Source organism: Lithobates pipiens, unplaced genomic scaffold (genome assembly GCF_037356315.1).
Source record: "Lithobates pipiens isolate NorthernLeopardFrog02 unplaced genomic scaffold, aLitPip1_a1.2 Scaffold_8, whole genome shotgun sequence".
NCBI classification, from domain to species: Eukaryota; Metazoa; Chordata; class Amphibia; order Anura; family Ranidae; genus Lithobates; species Lithobates pipiens.
Window position 1 is genome coordinate 514,333,868 of NW_027507903.1, and position 21,589 is coordinate 514,355,456.

The 21,589-nt window shown below is 41.3% G+C and overlaps 1 protein-coding gene across 2 annotated transcripts in view; it reads right to left on the minus strand.

The window, feature by feature from the left end:
* SCUBE1 (signal peptide, CUB domain and EGF like domain containing 1) overlaps positions 1-21,130 on the minus strand; it is a 453,110-nt gene extending 431,980 nt beyond the window's left edge. For both annotated transcript variants that reach the window (XM_077469395.1, XM_077469394.1), the window contains exons 1-2: positions 20,982-21,130; positions 18,491-18,613 (exon numbers count right to left, since the gene is read on the minus strand). In XM_077469395.1, the coding sequence (XP_077325521.1) occupies positions 18,491-18,613; positions 20,982-21,072 (214 nt within the window). In that variant the 5' untranslated portion in view covers positions 21,073-21,130. The remainder of the gene's footprint in view (positions 1-18,490; positions 18,614-20,981) is intronic.
* Between the last annotated feature and the right edge of the window lie 459 nt (positions 21,131-21,589).

The following is a 21,589-nucleotide window of genomic DNA, read 5'->3' on the forward strand; positions in this document are numbered from 1 at the left end:
CCACTGTCAAACATGGTGGTGGCAGCATCATGGTTTGGGCCTGCTTTTCTTCAGCAGGGACAGGGAAGATGGTTAAAATTGAGGGGGAAGATGGATGCAGCCAAATACAGGACCATTCTGGATGAAAACTTGTTGGAGTCTGCAAAAGACCTGAAACTGGGACGGAGATTTATCTTCCAACAAGACAATGATCCCAAACATACAGCAAAATCTACAAAGAAATGGTTCACAAATAAACGTATCCAGGTGTTAGAATGGCCAAGTCAAAGTCCAGACCTGAATCCAATCGAGAATCTGTGGAAAGAGCTGAAAACTGCTGTTCACAAACGCTCTCCATCCAACCTCACTGAGCTCGAGCTGTTTTGCAAGGAAGAATGAGCAAGAATTTCAGTCTCTCAATGTGCAAAACTGATAGAGACATACCCCAAGCGACTTGCAGCTGTAATCGCAGCAAAAGGTGGCTCTACAAAGTATTAACGCAAGGGAGCCGAATAATTTTGCACGCCCCACTTTTCATTTTTTTATTCGTTAAAAAAGTTTCAAAAATCCAATAGATTTCGTTCCACTTCACAATTGTGTCCCACTTGTTGGCGATTCTTCACAAAAAATAAAAATGTTATATCTTTATGTTTGAAGCCTGAAATGTGGCAAAAGGTTGAAAAGTTCAAGGGGGCCGAATACTTTCGCAAGGCACTATATATATATATATATATATATATATATATATATATATATATATATATATATATATATATATATATATATATATATATATATGAAGTAGTCATAGGAAAATAAATGCTTAAAAAAAAAAAAATTACGGCAATACTATCAGAAAAATTGTATTACTATACTATACGTGCGTTTTGGATATATGGACAATCTTTCCGCCTGTAACTTTCAAAAATGATTCAGAAGAAAATATAAAACCTGTAAAGGGAAGAAAAAAAAAAAGCACAAAAGACCCATCTTAGACGGGGCGGACTCCGCCAAATAGATCCGTTTGCTCAGCGAAGGATCCGTCTGCTGATCCCCGTTGAGCAGACGGATGACCGCTCCATGTTCAGTATGCGATACAGAGTGGACACTGACACAGCCCACTTTTCTCTATGGGGCGGTCAGACTGCCTGTCTGTTTCCAACCGATGCAATAGATAGATGGGGAACAGATCCGCAGCAGTCATTTTTTTGTGAACTGGACACATGTCTGCTGACATTCGTCGCTTCATGAAGAAGAGCTATGGATGGTCCGATTGGGTCCACCTAAGAGACTGACAGGCGGAGCCGAGCGGCCAAAAGGATAAATAAAAACAATGTAATGATAAAACGGACAGAAAGTATAGTATTCAAATAAAAAACTAAGATATTAAGCCCCCTTTCACACGGACGTTCTGTTTTTTTGCTCAGATCAGTCACTTTTTTTTGGTAAAAAGGCAGATCAAAAAACGGATCCAGGATTCATATCCACTGACATCCGTTTTTTTCCCAAAAAAAAAAACAACACACGACTGAACCGGGAGAAGACAGAGCTATTAATAAAGGAATTGTCAAAAACCGGCTCATGTGTTTTTTTTTGTTTTCACAAGAGCCAGTTTTTTACAATTATTATACCTTTATTAATATTATTAACAGCTTTGTCTTCTCCCAGTGCTATCCTCTCAGCCACCGTCTCCTCCGATACCTTCTCTCCCGCCGTTGTCTTCTTCCTGGCTGGCCGATGTTCTTTTGTTGCCGTCTTTCTAAATTGTGTTGTCGTCCGCAGTCTGGCTTTTGTTACATAGCCATGAGGCGGGCTCACCAGGTAATGTCATTGCATAGCCACACCCCATGGCTATATAACAGATGCCAGACAACTGACGACAACACAACAGAGCAAGATGGCAAAAGCAGAAAAACAGCTGTTTTCAAATAAATTTATCGGGTAACCAGTGATGAGGAAGAAGACGACGGCAGGAGAGAAGGCATCGGGGAAGACAAGACACCGCAGGGAAAAGCAGGCGACACCAGGAGAGAAGAAGAAGAGGACACCGGGAGAGAAGAAGACACCGGGAGAGGCGGCGGCGGGAAGAGGTGGCAGCCGAGGGGAGGGCTCCTGGAGATGATAGAGCTTTTAATAAAGGAATTGTCAAAAACCGTCTCTTTTTTTTTTTTTTACAGTTCACTGCTTTTTGGTGAATGGATAGGTGTACCAGATACCCACGCGCATAGTGGGGGAGCTGGGATCTAGGGGATTAGGCCCCTGCCCGCAGACCCTGACAACCACCAGCCAGGGTTGTCGGGAAGAGGCTCTTGTCCCCATCAACATGGGGGCAAGGTGCTTTGGGATTTTGGGGGGGACCCCTCTGAATCCATACTGGACCCGAAGTGCCTGGTATGGACATGGGGGGGGCCCCACCTCGTTTTTGTCGGCAATTATTTTTTTTCCCTTTTACATTCAGCAGTTAGTGGGAAACCCCACTGGCAGATGATGACTCATCGGTTGTTAAAGACGCAGCAGTCGACTTTCCGGCCCTCTCCTTAGCAACCAGCTATTTACAGTGTGTTTAATGAAGAAAGAAAAAAGGGTTTAAAATGCTATGTCAGTGGATCGGATGTAAACGGAATGTCGACTAATAGGAATGAGTTCAGGCGTGTTCACATGAACCATGTGCAGAGCCCGCCAGGAAGTCGGCGCAGCGCTGAGCTAATCACAGGCAGTGGTACATTGCCCGATCTCTGCAGCCGTACATCGGGGCAATGTCTCACTGCCTATGATTAGCACAGCGCTGCGCCGACTTCCTGGCGGGCTCAGCACATGGTCCATGTGAACACGCCTGAGCTCATCCCTATCCGCTAACATCCGTTTTTCGTCTGTTCCGTTTATTTACGGAAGAAAAAACAGGGTTTTCTCCCATCATAAAAGCGGAGATGGATGTTAGCAGATAATCATCCACTGACATCCGCTATCCCATAGAGATACATGCATGTCTGTTTTTCATCCATCAGCGGATAGAAGAAAAATGGACATACGGAGCAGCCGTGTGAAAGCGGCCTAAAAGTATAACTAAAGGCAAACATTTTTTTTTTCCTTTTGAATAGAGTGAAGAGGGATTAGACCCACTGTCAGTTTATTTTGCCGTATGTTAAGAAGATTCACCCTCTTCATTTGTCCCGTTTACCATGATCATTGAAAGTAAAAGTAAAAGAAAATCCCTAATTTTAGGTCATCCCCAAAAAAGTAATAGGGGGAAATCTAGGGGTCACCAATGAATTACCCTAATTTGTGGGGAATTTCCTCTCACTTTCTGCTCGGTTATGTGACAGGAAGTGAAGGGAAATTTCTGCAATGGGACACATATGGCAAAAAAAAAACCTGTCTGGGTCTATAACCCTCCACTTTAAAGCTAGATTCGCACTGCTACAATATGATTTTAATCTGAATTTCAGTGCGATTATCTAGTACAACTTTAATGCTTACTTTGAAGTGGTTTGCATATTCTTTGGGGCCAAAACTGTGCTGGAATCACATTGATGTAAATGGCCCTCACTGAAAAGAATGTGATTTCCATTGTCTTAAGCTCCATTCAAACTAGGGCGATTTTAGATGCAACTTAAGTTGCACAGAATCGAATGACAATGAAAATTACATTGCTTTCAATGGTGTCTGCTCAAATTCAATGTAAGATTTTGGTAAAGGTTCCAGTACTACTTTGGTGCGATTCCGCAATGATTTTGACCACATAGAATATGCAAACCATTTGAAAGTAGCATCACATAATCACACTTCAAGTCGGATCAAAATTGAATTGCAGCAGTGTGAAACTTGCCTAAATGTAAAGTAAATACAAGACAATTTTTATTTTTTTTTAATATATATATATATATATATATATATATATATATATATATATATATATATATATATATATATATATATATATATATATATATATATATATGGGAAAAAAAAGAAAATCAAATCCTGTTCTACAAGAAACAAAAAAGGGAACATAAGATAAAGAAAGTGTAACTTAAAAAAAAAAAAAAAAATGAATGGGGAAGGCTGAAAAGAAAAACGAGGCAAAGGACATACGGTAAATGAACAAGAAAAAAAAAAAAAGTATTTGTTCAATTTATTCTAACCTTACTGCAGACTGAGCCAAAGCAGGCGGCGGAGGAAGAAAAATTGCTGGGATTAAAGTGACACAGATTTATGGCAAGGTCTACCATAAAACAGAAGTCCGTCTTCTCAAACAAGAGGAGTTCAGGGCTTAGGGAAGGCTTTGATGTGGATAAGTATAAAAGAGGCCAAGATGGCTGCTGAACTGCTAAAGGTCTTCAGCCAAGCTTGTTCAGCAAGTGTAGAATTAATTTGCAGAGGAGCGTCATGAATATGTACAAAGCGCGGCCAGACAAATGAGGCCTTTTCATTATAGGAGAAACTTTGTAAAATGTTCATCAGTTAGTGTGTGTGTGTCTTTGGAAGGAGAACTCCAGCTGAAAAACAGAACCCGTTGTAAAACCATTTAACGGCTGCTGCCTACCAATAAAACTATTCCTTTCTTCTATATTAAAGTATATCTAAAGCCAAAACCCTTTTCGTTTTTAAGTTTTGGACATAGTATGTACAAAACGAGAGAGAAGAGTGCAAAAGGTCTGGTGCAATACCCTTTATTTTATGATAAAATCTAGGAGCCCCCACACCCCATCAGAAGCCAGCCGCCCACATCACATGACCCCAAGGACCTTTTCCTACACATGTGAAATGTCAGTGTGCATGAGGTTACAGGACTTGTTAAGCAAATATATAAATCAGTTTTGTTTTTTATGTTTCACACTAGCATGAATTTGGTTTTGACTAGCACCAATCTATGGTTCCCAGCATTCGATCCCTTTCTTGGGATTCGATCCTTGTGACCTGGGGGGGGGGGGGGGGAGGACCTGCTCTGATATGGCCCATCTTTCTTGTATCTGCTCACCTTCTAGCATTTCTGACCGTGACAGAGTGAATAGTACAAGCATCTCCTGATATCGCCAATAGTTTTTTTTCCCTTAATAATTGTGAGTTGCTGATTAGGAAACAATTCAAAGTATATGAATATCCACTTAAGAACTGTATATTATGTACCGGTATAGGTTTTTCTATTTTTTCTAGTTGTTCTAAAGCCATACAATTTCCCTGAAACCCTGAAAAAGCCAATACAGCCGAAACACGTTGGGATGGGGAATCTTTTCTTCCTGCCAATACATATGCTGTATATGAAGTGTAATAAATAAATATTTAATATTATATATATACACACACACATACATTTTTTTATATTATATATATGTATATATATATATATATTTATATTAGAGACTACCTCCAGGGATGCTTGTTTATGGTTCTAAAGTTTTGTGTGGGAACTACAACCCCTACTTATAAGGGGTGAATTCCCCATGTATGTCTTTTTTATCTTGTTTTATGTAATACATTTTTTTCTTTTATCTTTATTCATGTATTGACATTTATTCTGAGAGAGTCTCAGCACCTCTAAAGTCCCACTTTTTTGCATTCTCTTTCTTAGGCCCCTTTCAAACTACTGTGGCTTCAAAGTCACGTGATTTTACTGTGATTTAGCGGCCGCGAGTTTGCCACAATTTCAGGGAATACCTGTGTAAACTGAGGTCTATGGACCTTAACTAGCATCAATGTTGGACCAAAGCAGTACAGGGACTACTTTGAAGTCGGTGCTACTTGAAGTCACACAAATGTGAATGGTACTCATTGGTAAACCATGGGAGAACGACTTGTCATAGGACTGTTCAGTCCCAAGTCGCAGGACAGGTCGCACAAGTGTGAAAGGGGCCCTTGTCATTGAGGGATGTGTTGCTGGGTTTTTTCTGCCAGGAAGGATTAAAGCAACTCAGGTATCTAATTAAAAAAAAACAACAGCTGGACTGCAGGTACTTGGGCACCCCCTCTCCCCTTACCCCTGCCTGCTTTTGTCATGCTTTGAGATGGACTTCTATGCTTTTTTCTGTAAAGCGCTAAGAATATACAGTAGCTGGGTGTCAGGATGATAAATCGGCGGTATACACGTGTAGGAGTTACATCATCAGTGGCTTCCCAATGGCAGAAGGGGGGGGGGGGGGGGGAAGAGACACAAAACCCAGCAGAAGAGGCAGAAAAGATGGTATTGGTGGCAGACAGAGCAGCAAGAAACAACGGAGGAGGTGAACATATAGGCAGATCTGCCAAATTCACAAAACTTCTTTCTGCAGATTTATTTCTACTTTAAAGGATAAGAAAAGTCCAGAACACAAATTTAATATGCTACAACTTACAGATGTGGTTGCTGTGATAGTTGTATTTTTTTTAAATGAATGGGCTGCCGTGCCCTATGAAATGCAGGAAAGAAGTCCTTGTACTACTTTGGAAATTGCAGTCCACATAGGAACCACGAGTACAGCACAGTTCCCAGTGTGGGCGGCATGCCATTAGGATTAATGGCACCCGTCTGAGGATCTGGCGTTTCACTGTGCAGGGGATTGCAGCTGCGGGAATTTGTGCGGGTCTCGCAGCGGCACAGGTGTGAACCTAGCCATAATGGAAATGGAGATACAGGCGTGCTTGTAGTGAACATCAGAACAGCCTAGAGTGACAACCATGACTCTCTCCATGGATGCAATGGTGGAGTGTCGTAGCCACCTAGGGACAGCAACTGTGATATCTGCAGGATTACCAGCTGACAATAAATGAATAATAAAAGAAGCTTGAAAAAAGAAAACAAATGCAGCCACCACCCACTCCAAGGTCTATCTGCCCTATATTAGCCAAAAGGAGAAAAATATATGCAGTGCTTATAGGGAAGAAAATGAATAAGTGAATATAAATAACATTGCGCAAAAATGTCCACCACGTGTTAACTGACAAAATGCAGTAAAAAACAAATATTCTGGTGATTATGGACACTGTCTGTGAGTTGATAAATAAGGACCAGTAAACATCAATACAGGTCAGACGGGTGAGGGAATCTTGTGAGGAGACTGCCACCAATTATCTGAAGGCTTACCAGAAAGGTTGGACTTGAGGGGGCATATACCTCTCAAGTCAAAAAGGCTTGGGTGTCGAAACACCATGGTTGATGGAAAACCAGGGATAATCCTGATAGCCTAGATTTCCCTAAACTTGGTACGGTATGGTAGATCAGTATGTGTTCAAACGGACATCAAAGTGAGACACAGCCAATGGGAAGACACTCAGGGAGGTTAAGAATCAGCTCACATGACAAAACCTCTGCAATCCACAGGTGGACTGGGAGAAGGTTCTTCATCAACCATGGTGTTTTGTTCTTCTGCTTAATTTTTCATGCAGCGCGATAGATTATATAATATATATATTATACTACCTATCCTATATTACATTTTTACCAAGAATTCAGGCTCACAAAATATTTCTGTTATGCTGATCACATTGAACTGTAGTTAGGAAAAAAAAAAAAAACCCAAAGGTTTCATAATCTGTTGAAAAAGTAAACCATTTCCAAGAGGTGTACTTACTTTTTCACAGTAAGCTAAGCATTTGGTTTTGATGCAAAAAGACCCATTTTGAAGATACGCCTCTGTCTGACTCAGAGTTAGAACTCTCCAATCCATAAAGCTCATATTTCCTGCTGACTGGAGATCTGTAGCCCTGACACAGCACAGCGCAGAGCATGTCGGACCTCTGCAGAGAGACTGCTGCCCTCATACAGAGAATACTGCTCCTTCTTTGCAGTTTGCTGTTCGACTCTTGGATTTTGGGCAGGTAGGGAGCAATTAGAAGCGGAACAAAACTAAAACCTTTCATCTGCATATTTAATATACCTAGGATAAGTAAATTAAACTTAATTTGGGCTTTAAAGAGAGCCAATCACAAATGGACATGTGTAGCAATCGGAGTATCCACTACTAAATTGTTATAGTGCAACTCTATCATTTGGGGATGCTTAATATTTGTATTTACTTGTATTCTCCCCCTGTGCAAGCTGAAGTGCAAGGCTAAGTGTCAGGCTGTAAGTCTATCCTTTCCCCTGTCTGAGCTCAGTGCTGATACCAGATACTCCAAAACAGCCAGAACAAAGGGGCAGTCAGGATTACATGAAAGATGACCAAAGGCCGTGTTCATTGACAATTTTACCAATCTCCAGCATTCCAAACAGGCATCTGCCTGAAGTTTATGCACAAAGGCTATTGGGAAGACATTTCTACTTAGACAGGGAGATAATACATATGAATAACAGCACACACACCTACCCTGGAGAGATAAGGCTGCACGATTAATTCATCAAGTGGACCTAGTATTAAAACACATTTTTAAAGTGAGAGTAAACACCCATCTATGACTTTTACCTATAGCCCTATAAGCCCTGTATCGTAAACTGTGGCTCCTGCATGCATATGCGGAAGTGATGTCATCGTGGCTCCGGGCAGTCACACAGCCAAAAGGAAGATGGGAGGGCCTGGAAAAAACGTCCAGCGGTTTACTACCGCTTTAAAATATTTGCAGTCACGCTATACAACATGTAAGTGCAACACTTCCAGGTATGCATCTGTTCCATAGATCACAGTATTTCCCTGATAAAGCCTTCTTATGTTTTTCTCTCTAGAAGGATGGAAGTCCGGGAGCATCCTCCATGAATGGAGATGCCTTCTTACAAATCATGTAAATCTTGGTACCTAAGCAGTTTGTGCCTTTGTTCACAAATGTCTGACTCAGATAAGCTCCTGTTGCAGCTTCTCACCTTGCTGCAAGATTAATAATGTTACTAACTCCACAACAGTAAAAGCAGTCTATATGTGCAGTAAAGCATGCTTGTTATACAACCGTGGAACCTAAAGGGTTAATTCTATGCACTGAGTAAAAAGGCTGTTTGATCCTGTCTTCTCTGATCTGCCCTTTATTCCACTGTCCCCAGTCCATCTCTTGATAGTACAGAGCCTTGGGGTTACTCTGCACATGCTCAGTTTGGTGTGTATTGCTAGAGTTATTTTTTTATTTTTTTGCATATGATCGGCACAGGGCCAATCAGCACTATCCAGGGTCAGGGTTCCTGCAGCCTTATAGGACAGTCAGAAGGGAATGAAAACTCCTCCTACAAGCTTTAACCAGACACTGTTAGAAATCACAAGACTGCTATATACTACTGATGAGAAAAGGTATTTAGCCATTTATATTTAGTAAAATAATTGAATTTCCATGTTCTGTGTACTGTGGGAGACCAGATATAGTGATTGCAGGGTCCTGGGTTTAGTAACATTTTTGATCACTAGGGGAGAAGCAACTGTGGAATTTTTTTCCTCTCGCCTGCAGCAGACTGATGACATCTCAGCCTGGGAAAGGCACAAGACTGGAGCTCAGATACTTCTTTTTAAGGGATAAAAGGTGGAGCATTTTTTTGAAAAATTGTAATGTTGTTGTATTTTAAAATCAATAGGTGGTGCTGTGCTCCAAGTGATAAAAAAAAAAAAAATAATAATAATAATAAAGTGCTAAGTGACTACTATAAATTGTAAAGAGTTCAGAATAATGAACAAAAAAAATAGTCAAGTTAATAAACTAAAAAGCGCAATATAAAATTACAAAATAAGACAATCTAAAGTACTGAATGCTCAAAATAAATGGGTGATACACTTCCAATGTACAATATAGGTGCAACTAACACAAAGGAAAATAGCATCCAACCGATGCCATCTTAAACTTAAAAGTGCTAGTGTCAAAAAGTCCAAAGTGAGCATGAAAGTTCAAACAGATGCTGGTAAATACAGTGTAAAGTGCTGAATTCCAACTGACATTACGTGTTGTTGTGGTGGTGTGAATAAGTGGTCTTTTTTCTTCAGTGCAATCACACTTCTAAGTGCAATGGCTCCTTACCTTACTGCTGTAAGGCAACAGTGTGAAGATAGCCAAAGGCAATCTAGGATTCCAGGGTCCTGCAGTAGGTCATCCTAAATATTTCTCCTTTATATAAACCAGTAGCGCTGAAAATCCTCCCAGATGGACACATCAATGATATAAAGAAAGGGGAACAGGGGACCCCAATAGTGAAGCATGTAAAACTACATTATAATTTGATTTACATTTAAAGGATGGTTGCTCTTTCTTTTCTTGTAAAAAAATAAAATAAGGGATGGTTGCTCACATAAAAACAGATAAATAGAGTAAAAACAAAACGAGCAGCGAGCTCGCGGCCTAACGTCACATCCGGTGCCCGTCTATTCTGACGCATATCGTCACGATCACATGACTGTTGTATATATTAACACACCATGGATTTATTTATGTAGACTTTACTACCAAAAGGTTAACTTTAAGCTGTGTTTCCACTGGTGCGACTCCAAAGTCTGGCAATTTCAGGTGCGACTCTGATGTGACTTTACACTCTCTGGCACTCAAGTCACAAGAAGGTTGCATCAAAGTAGTGCAGGAACCTTTTCCAAGTCGCTGCGACTTTAAGTTACGTAGATTGTAATGGGGGCCATTGAAATCAATGGCTTGCAACTTGTCATGTGACTTTGTCAAAGCGCGGATGACAAGTCGCACTAGTGGGAATGGATCCTTAGAGTGGACATTTGTGTTATTACACTGACTGTTTCTTTTTAAAGTAAATTGAGCCCCATACTACACTAATTAACTAAATCAAATTATTCTCATTCCCCCAGCTCCCTAGAATGGTTGCTCTGAGCAAGAAGCTAACAATACAGCTGAATATAATTAATATATATATATATATATATATATATATATATATATATATATATATAAAATATTTATTACACACACATCAAATTGGTCTGCATGGCTGCTGCCCCAGAAAGAAGCCTCTTCTAAACATGATGCAGAAGAAAGTCTGCTTGTCTTCAGCAAACAGTTTGCAGGCTAAGGACATGGATTACGGGAACCATGTCCTGTGGTCTGATGATGCCAAGCATGTGTGGCGGCAACCGGGTGAGGAGTACAAAGACAAGTGTTTATTGCCTACAGTCAAGCATTGTGGTGGGAGTGACATGGACTGGGGCTACATGAGTGTTGTCGGCAGTGGGGAGCTACAGTTCATTGAGGGAACCATGTATGCCAATATGTACTGTGACATACTGAAGCAGAGCATGAACCCCTCCTTTCGGTGACTGGGCCGCAGGATAGTATTCCAACATGATAACGACCCCAACACATCTCCAAGACGACCACTGCCTTGCTAAAAAAGCTGAGGGTAAAGGTGATGGACTGGCCAAGCATGTCTCCAGACCTAAACCCTATTGAACATCTGTGGGGCATCCTCAAACAGAAGGTGGAGGAGCGCAAGGTCTCTAACATCCACCAGCTCCATGATATCATCATGGTGAAGTTGAAGTGGACTCCAGTGGCAACCTGTGAAGCTCTGGTGAACTCCATGCCCAAGAGGGTTAAGGCAGTGCTGGAAAAAAAATGGTGGCCACACATAATATTGACACTTTGAACCCAATTTGGACATTTTCACTTAGGGGTGTACTCATTTTTGTTGCCAGTGCATTAGACATTAATGGCTGCGTTGAGTTATTTTGAGGGGACAGAAAATTGACACTGTTATACAAGCTGTACACTCACTACTTTGTACTGTACACTTACTACATTGTAGCAAAGTGTAATTTCTTCAGCATTGTCACATGAAGATATAAAAATGTGAGTATATGTTTTATATAATAATAATTAAAAAAATTATATATATATATATATATATATATATATATATATATATATATATATATACACAGTGGTGTGAAAAAGTGTTTGCCCCCTTCCTCATTTCCTGTTCCTTTGCATGTTTGTCACACTTAAGTGTTTCGGAACATCAAACCAATTTAAACAATAGTCAAGGACAACACAAGTAAACACAAAATGCAATTTGTAAATGAAGGTGTTTATTATTAAAGGTGAAAAAAAATCCAAACCATCATGGCCCTGTGTGAAAAAGTGATTGCCCCCTAAACCTAATAACTGGTTGGGCCACCCTTAGCAGCAACAACTGCAACCAAGCGTTTGCGATAACGTGCAATGAGGCTTTTACAGCGTCCTGGAGGAATTTTGGCCCACTCATCTTTGCAGAATTGTCCTAATTCAGTTACATTAGAGGGTTTTCAAGCATGAACGGCCTTTTTAAGGTCATACCACAACATCTCAATAGGATTCAGGTCAGGACTTTGGCTAGGCCACTCCAAAGTCTTCATTTTGTTTTTCTTCAGCCATTCGGTGGTGGACTTGCTGGTGTGTTTAGGATCATTGTCCTGCTGCAGAACCCAAGTTCGTTTTAGCTTGAGTACACGAACAGATGGTCGGACATTCTCCTTCAGGATCTCTTGGTAGACAGCAGAATTCATAGTTCCTTTTATCACGGCAAGTCTTCCAGGTCCTGAAGCAGCAAAACAGCCCCAGACCATCACACTACCACCACCATATTTTACTGTTGGTATAATGTTCTTTTTATGAAATGCAGTGTTCCTTCTACGCCAGATATACTTGGACACACACCTTCCAAAGAGTTCCACTTTTGTCTCATCGGTCCACAGAATGTTGTCCCAAAAGTCTTGGGGATCATCAAGATGTGTTGTGGAGAAATTGAGACGGGCTTTGATGTTCTTTTTGCTCAGCAGTGGTTTTCTCCTTGGAACTCTGCCATGCAGGCCATTTTTGCCCAGTCTTTTCCTGATGGTGGAGGCATGAACGCTGACCTTAACTGAGGCAAGTGAGGCCTACAGTTCCTTGGACGTTGTTGTGGGGTCTTTTGTGACCTCTTGGATGAGTCGTCGCTGCGCTCTTGGGGTAATTTTGGGCGGCCGGCCACTCCTGGGAAGGTTCACCACTGTTCCATGTCTTCGCCATTTGTGGATAATGGCTCTCACTGTGGTTCGCTGGATTCCCAAAGCTTTGGAAATGGCTTTATAACCCTTTCCAGACTGATAGATCTCAATTACTTTCTTTCTCAATTGTTCCTGAATTTCTTTGGGTCTCGGCATGATGTGTAGCTTTTAAGGATCTTCTGGTGGACCTTACTGTGTCAAGCAGCTCCTATTTAAGTGATGCCTTGATTGTGAACAGGTGTGGCAATAATCAGGCCTGGGTGTGGCTAGAGAAATTGAACTCAGGTGTGGACAACCACAGTTATAGTATGTTTTAACAAGGGGGGCAATCACTTTTTCACACAAGGCCATGATGGTTTGGATTTTTTTTCACCTTTAATAATAAACACCTTCATTTACAAATTGCATTTTGTGTTTACTTGTGTTGTCCTTGACTATTGTTTAAATTGGTTTGATGTTCCGAAACACTTAAGTGTGACAAACATGCAAAGGAACAGGAAATGAGGAGGCAAACACTTTTTCACACCACTGTATATATATATATATATATATAGTAGAGGGTCAGCCTGGGGCAGGGTTAAGAGGGGGTTAATTGAAGAAGGCAGGTACTTCCCCTTCAGACCTGCTTATGGTCAGGTGTGCTGAAAGTGTCAGTGTGGAGTTGTTGAGTAGGAGAGAGAGACACAGCAGCACGATGTGTGGAAACCATTGCTGGATAGTGCACCTGCTGGGTGAGCTTAAACCACAAAAAGACTGTAGCTCTATTTGGAGCCATGAACTGTGAGCTGTACCTGTGTGCACATCTGTGTGATAAGACAAGTCTGTCTGGTCTTATGTTTTGTTTTGCTGAATAAAAGCCAATTTTATTTTACTGGACTGCCTCGGAGCCAGCTCTTCACTCCTCTGATCCCCTACAATATGTATTTTTTTTTTTTTTTTAATAGCCAACTATTTACAGGGCTTCCTTTATCATTGACTTGACAAGAAAAGCAGAGTGGGTAAGAAAGTGGGACATAATATAAACCAAAGACACACTTCAAACTATTTACTGTTATTAACAGCAGCAGATAATAAAAAAAAATCCTTTATGAGCGATCATTGAGAAAAGGTTAGATGTGGCCACAATCTAATGTCACTTGTCAATATGTCAATTTGTCATATGCAGCTTATAAAAATAAAGAAACAAGTGACTGCCCTGGGCCCTAGACATCAAGGGGACCCATGGGGATGCTAAGCAGGCTCTGTACTTCAAAGTAAAATAGACTTCTTTATAAGCAATCTAAAGTGGACCATACACTAAAGAACTGACCGAAAAAACAGCATTCAGTCAGATCCAGCTACCGTACAGATCTTTTGGGGGTCAGTAGGGCCTGCTGTAAAAATACAATACCCAATCAGAAGAAAAAGGACCCAGGGAGTGATGTGTGTACACACACACACACACACACACACACACACCACATTGCAGAGAACTGGGCACCAAGGCCAGGGTAAGGCTAGAACAATAAATAAAAATGTTTTTTTTTTTAAAGTCGCAAAAATACACTACAGTAACAGAACAGACTAAAAAGTATAAAAATAAATATGGAATATACAATTAGGTTTTAAGATTATCAAGCAATCATGCTCAATACATATGCACACCTTCACATAGGAATATTATTATCTGCCATGATTAAATTGGTAATTCTCAGAGTATTTCACCGTATGAGATCCAATTTTAAGCTGCAAACACTGCATTATAAATACCGCAGAAAAGGTTTCCCCAAACCATGTACGAAGCAGGACTCAACTGTCTGTACACTGACCCTTATACATGATCCAATTAAACTGGCAAAGCACCCATGAACTGAAAACAGCCTGGGGCCCACAGTATATTTTTTTTTTTTTTTTACGAAAAAGAATGTTCCTTTATTGCAAACAATTAAGGCACGATACAATAGTCGTCCAACATGGACCAAATCAAATACACAGTATAGGTACATTGGTTGAGTAGAACAAGTAAATGTACAACATAAAACACTATTCCCTATCCATATATAGCAGGGTTAAAGCCGTAGCACAGATAGAAGAGCGGCTAAGGCATGCCTCCCCCATGCGTCCATCCTTCCCATGTCCAATATCGTTTATTGCAGGTTACTATCCCCCCCCCCCCGTCATGAACACTCCCCGTTATGCCGTCCATAGCTGCCATACTTTGGAGAATTTTTGGGGGCAGTTCCTATTTATACAAGTTAGTTTGTACAGTGGAAGCACAGCGTTGATCGACTTCTCCCACATTCCAACCCTAGGGGGAGAGGAGGCGTTCCAACGCAATACAATTTCCCTCTTGGCATAGAAAAAGAGGTAAGCCAGCAGTGATTTGGTATGTCTGGGTCTTTGATCATCGTCCTGATCCCCTAGTAGAGCCAGCTCTGGGGACAGGGGGAGCTCTAGCTGGAGGCGGCCATTAACAAAGTCCATTATGTCAGCCCAATATTTAGCGATTTTGGGACAGCTCCAGAACATATGTATATACGTGCCTATAGTATTCTTGCATCTGGGGCAACCACAGTATATTTAATCCATTGCTGGATAGAAAGAAAGGAAGTAGATGTAAACTCAGTCACTAAATTCTCATATAAGCTTTTACTACCACGTATTAAAAGGCATAGTTCACCTTTTGTAAAAAAAAAAAAATATATAAATGCATTAGAATAAAAAAAAAAAAGTGTGCAGTTATTAACTTTTTGCCTTGAGCTTGGAGGTGATTGCAGCCATGCCCAGCGCTCCTGCAGACTCATCCCCCAGCCCCAGGTCTGTATGGAGCTACCATTATGGTGCCAGAAAAAGTAATCAATGGACTACAAGTGCAGAGAGACCACCTCACGTGTGCTCCATTGAGATCCTCAGGATCCTCTGCCACAGTGGAGGATAGGACTTGTAGTCTTCCATTCACAGATCCTGTTTCAATTTTAAAAAGGACGAAAAAAACAAAAACAAAACACAGGATCCTGCAGGGATAACACCCCTAATTTGGGGGGGGCTGCGGCAGAATGTGACTATTTTTCATGAAACACCCCAAATAAGGCTGCAACATGAAAACAAACAAGATTCAGGGTCTAGGGCTCATTCACACCTGCAACTGTGCTAGAACACAGCCGCTGGCATGTGGTAGGATGCTAGGCAGTGCCAATCCTAGCACATTGCACAGTTTACTTCTTTTTTAAAAAATTTTTTTTTTTTTTATGCAAACTTTATTGAAATGTCACAAGATGACATTTCTTTTTTTAATTCTATTGGCTGCTGTGCAATGCTATGTGGTGGAATGTGTAGCACCGCACAATTCAAGGGCGTGAACTGGCCTGACAGAAAACAAGGCTGTGGAGAGACTGCAACTGGTGTGAACAAGCCCTTAAAGTGTTAATAAACCCACAACAGTAAAATCGGTCTCTATATGCAGCAGAGCATGATTGTTATACACACTGGGGAACTTCAGGGGTTAATCCTCCACATTGTGTATCATCTGTATGCACAGATCATCCCCTCCTGCACTGCCTGGGGAAGGCCAGCTAACACAGGCAGAGTAGCCGACCTGCACATGCTCAGTTGTGTCTTTTATGCTGGAGAGCACATTTTCTTGTTGACCAGAGCTAGCCAGGTCACACGATATTGAGATCACACATGTGGACGTGTATACAAGCTGCAGTGGAAATCTCCTCCTTCCTGAACTCTCAGTATTGTAGAAACTCCGCAGTTTATCATGTACCGTGGTATACAGATCATCCAAAGAGGTATATAGTGGAAGTATTTAATGTAAAAAAGATGATTTAGAAGCTGTGGGCACTGTGGGGAAAAGGGGGGGGGGGGGGGTGCGGATGAACTATTTTCATATTATTTGGTTTAGTAACACTTTAACCGCTTGCGGACCAGCCGCTGCAGTTTTACTGCAACAGTTTGGCTCCGCTGCACGAAATCACATTATTGTATATCATCTTGTGAGGCTTGAATAGCAGGCGCGTGCCCTCCGTGAGTCCGACCGCAGGTCCCGCAGACTCGATATCTGCAGGGATACCCGCGATCGTCCTACAGAGAGGAAGAACGGGAAGATGCTAAAGTAAACAAGCATTTTCCCGTTCTGCCTATCAACACTGTCACTGATCACAGCTCCCTGTAATCGGGAGCGTTGATCACTGTCGTGTCATACACAGCCCCTCCCCCTACAGTTCGCATCACTCCCTAGGACACGCTTAACCCCTGCAGCACCCCCCCCCGGTTAACCCCTTCACTGCCAGTCACATTTGCACAGTAATCAGTGTGTTTTTAATCGCACTGATCGCTGTATAAATGTGAATGGTCCCAAAATGGCGCCAAAAGTGTCCGATGTGTCCGCCATAATTTTGCAGTCACGATAAAAATGATCGCCGCCATTACTAGTAAAAAAGTATATATAAAAAAATGCCATAAAACTATCCCCTATTTTGTAGACGCTATAAAACTTTTGCGCAAACCAATCAATAAGCGCTTATTGTGGTTTTTCTACCAAAAATATGTAGAAGAATACGTATCGGCCTAAACTGAGGAAAAAAATTATTTTTATATATTTTTTTGGGGATATTTATTATAGCAAAAAGTAAAAAATTAATAAAAAAATAAGTGGTTTTTTTTCGAAATTGTTGCTCTTTTTTTGTTTATAGTGCAAAGAATAAAAACCGCAGAGGTTATCAAGTACCACCAAAAGAAAGCTCTATTTGTGGGGAAAAAAGGACATCAATTTTATTTGGAAGCCACATCGCACGACTACGCAATTGTCAGCTAAAGCGACGCAGTGCCGAATCGCAAAAAGTGCTCTGGTCTTTGGACAGCCAAATGGTCCGGGACTGAAGTGGTTAACATAATTCCAAAGGTTGTTATTAATCTTTTTCAATCTGGAGCTTTCATTAAAAGAATACCAAGCAGCAGATCCTGCGATGGAGGTCCTTGTTCAGCCACATTTTCTGTTATGGGGGGAAAAAAAAGGTCTCTCATTTGTCTACCAATTATGCTCCTTGGTTCCAAAAAATAAAAAAATAAAACACTACAAAAACCATACACTGCACAGGTAAGACTACCGTTATTGCTACCAGGAAGCCAGTCCCAAGCAATGATGTGCAGATCATGCTGTAGTGAGTTCACACAGACAGGAAGTGGCTGAAAGAGGCTGAAGGCGATCAGCAGCACTAAGGTGGGAAACCGGGTGGAAAACAAAAAACAAAAGTTATAATAGGATTTTATATATTTATTTATTTTTTTATTGAATTTATCACATATAAAAGAGCAAACTAAACCATTTATCAACCGGCAGGGTAGCTTTTAGCAGATGTTTTGTTGCCACCTCCTGTATCACCCCCCTGTTTCAGAACTCAGATTTGGCAGGCTTATCCTATACTTTTATGGGAAGACACACGCATATAGATCTACCCAGAGACACAGCAAGTATCAGTCGGCTACTGTTGCAAGAAGTATCTCAACTTCAGAACAATTAACAGACCCAGCAGGGGTTCTCGGCCAATAAACACCAAGACTTGAGGGCAAGCAGCTGTAAATCTGCATTAATCGTTTCAGGAATTCAGCTATTTACAAAGATTTAGCAGTGCAAACAAATAGGAAGAGCAGCCCAGTCCCTTTATCCCTACCTTCGCATTGTTTCCCCTCTCCACTGTATCCTGGCTTGCAGATGCATTTGTAGGATTTCGGGGTATTCTGACAGATAGCATCGATGTGACACTCATCGGTCCCCTCCGCGCACTCGTCAATCTCTGCAAATATGAAAACAAAACAAAAAAAAAAAAAAACATGTTTTATAGATTAAACCATAAAGAACCAAACTTAGGAAAAAAAAAAAAAAACCCTCTCCACCTTCCCTTTCCTGGGGGGGGGCTGGGTCGGCCAGCAGAGCGTTAAAGAGGGCAACCTTAATTTGTCTACAGCGTTTTAACTATTTTGACGATCGAAAACAGATGGCGGATGTCGGGCACAGGTGAAATAAAGGGGGTTTGTCACAGCTTGAGCCGAGGTCTGCGAAAGGAAAATATCATTAAGCGATTATAGGAAATGGCAATGTTTTGGCAAGGTCCTTTCAGCCTGCGGAGAATTAGGAAACAGTGCGACACAGTCGATCGAGGGGACCAATTAACCCTTTGTAAAAAATGGGTGCGGGTAATCTCCAACATGTGTTTTTAAGGTGGCGTGAAGCAAGATCACAACGTCGCAGGGCAGACTAAAAACAATGTAAAAAAAAACGCTTTTGACGTTTAAATCTCACGCCGCCGCTGTGCAGTCATCAGCACCCTCTGATTGACATCCGTAGCAAAAAGTCGCACGATCCTTGCTCCATACCCAAAACGCTGCAGATCGTTATTCAAAAATGGTGACAAGCGATGCAAATTTAGTCAAAATAATCCTGACGCCGACGGGAGAAATTAATTTATTGGTTTTAGTAAGTTGCTTCTTTTCTTGGGAACAAACAGCCTTTAAAGCGACTTACAAAATGAAATAGTTGCGGTTTATTTGTATGATTTACAATGGATGACCAGAGCAGCCCAAGGAAGAATAGATGGTCTCAGCGTGAAACCTGCCTTGTCCTCTCTCAGGCTGAAAGACAGGAATAAATATAGTGCCCCAAGGCTGCTGATTGATGCCCCTTATGTCAATACGTATATTTGTCTTTCTGGAAACTCCGTTTTAATTGATTCTCTAACAATTTAATGCTACACAAACATCTGGGGCTCAGTTAAAAGAAGAAAAAAAAAAAAAAAGGAAAAAAAAAAACTAAATAGATGACAGATCGCTGTGGACTTAATGCTAAATAAAGGAGCGGCATATTGTCCTCAATGTGACACAGATGCTAAAACAACCATCATTTTTTTTTTTTTTTTTTTTAAGGGCAATTACAATTAGCAGATTACAGGAAACTGGTTAGTTAAAATCTCTTCCATCCTACAAAGAAAACACTTATTTTGCTCTGACTTAAGACGCTTGCAGGTGTAGCAGTTACAAAATCCAATAACAGCATTATTAATAAAAAAAATAAGGGGGAGGTGTGAAAATTTTACATGTAAGCGATCGAATATGTATCACAGAACCACAAATGTGGCATTGATGCTATTTTATCGAATCACTTTTTTTTTCTTTTTTTTTTCCTTTAATAGATTAAAATCTCCTTGCATTAAGAGATGAGAACTCTTGAATTTTCTGAAGGTAATAAAGAAATCTGACGGAGAAGCTTTAAGCATGGTAGGCACAAGGCAGAATTTACGGATCGCACTGTACAGTAAAAATTTAAATCCGAGCTCCCGATGATGATAATCCAAAAATCCACATATTATGTGTCTATAGCTCAAACGCAACTTGGCAAAACTTTTCAACAGTGTCACTAAAATCTGCCTTTGGAGTACAGTACAAAGGACTACACATAAGTGCAGAGCGGTACCGCAAAATTAGCATACTGTAAAATACATTTGCATGTGATATGTAGTTAAATAAGTCCCATTTGCTTTACGTAGGACTAGGACTTTACGTAGGACTAGTGTGCTCATAGATGGTCTCCTATATGCAGCATAGTGCTGGGCAGGTTCTGTAGATGTTATAATGGAATATATGGTGACGATACACACTAAGGTTATAGAAATTCTCTACAATGCTAATAATGAGCATGCATTTTAATGTGTGATCATAGAGCGCACTGCAATCAGCGATTGTGACTTTTTTTCTTTTTTTTTGCAAAATATGATCAATAAAAATGAATGATGATCATAATTCAGTAGATTGCTATACATCCATACTGCCTGTGGATATCTTATAGATTCATTACAGGTATTTCTATAAAAGGTATTCATTGCACTTGTCCATGGCATCAGGATCATTCTATATTCTAATGTAATAAATGCTCATCATGTGATACATGAAGGGTCACCAATTGTTACATTGTACATATATACTGATTTGAATGCATCATATATGTTACTGCAATGTAATTAAACCTGCATGCAATGTACAGTCACTCTATACTAGTTCTCAGCCCTGTATGCTAGCCATAGGGTTGTCACCCTGGACCGATGGAGGATCAGGAGGGGAAAGTGTGGGCACTTGGGAAAGTTTGAAGGTGGGTGATGGAGTTGGTCTTACCTGGCAGGCCGCTGCCCCCTGTGAAGCTACCCCTGCAGAGGAGGCTGAAGAGCAGATACACATGCCATGTGAAGCCCGGAATCCCCATCATCCCGGAGCCGGCACCAGCTGATCTTCCCAGGCGAGAGCCACGCTCGGCACTGCCAGGCTGGGGGCTACACGAGCGGACTGACTGACAGGCAGCCCCTGATTGGTCAGAGCGCGGGGAGAGGGGGCTAGGCTGAAAGAGACGTACCAATGGGTGCGAGAGGAGGTGGGGAGAAAGTGATGAAACCACGCCCCCTCCTAGGGATTTTTATGTCCAGGCTGAATACTGAGTGTGATCAGTGCAGAGAGAGGCGCTGGGCTGACGATGGGTGACTCCATATACCCAGTTATACTAGTGGCATCACTGCCACATACCCAGTCCTACCAGTGCAATCACTGCCACATAGCCAGTCCTACCAGTGGGATCACTGCCACATACCCAGTCCTAACAGTGCAATTAATTCCACATACCCAGTCCTGCCAATGCAAACACTGCCACATACCCAGTCCTACCAGTGGGATCCCTGACACTTAGCCCTGAAGTCACTGCCACATACCCAGTCCTACCGTGCAATCACTGC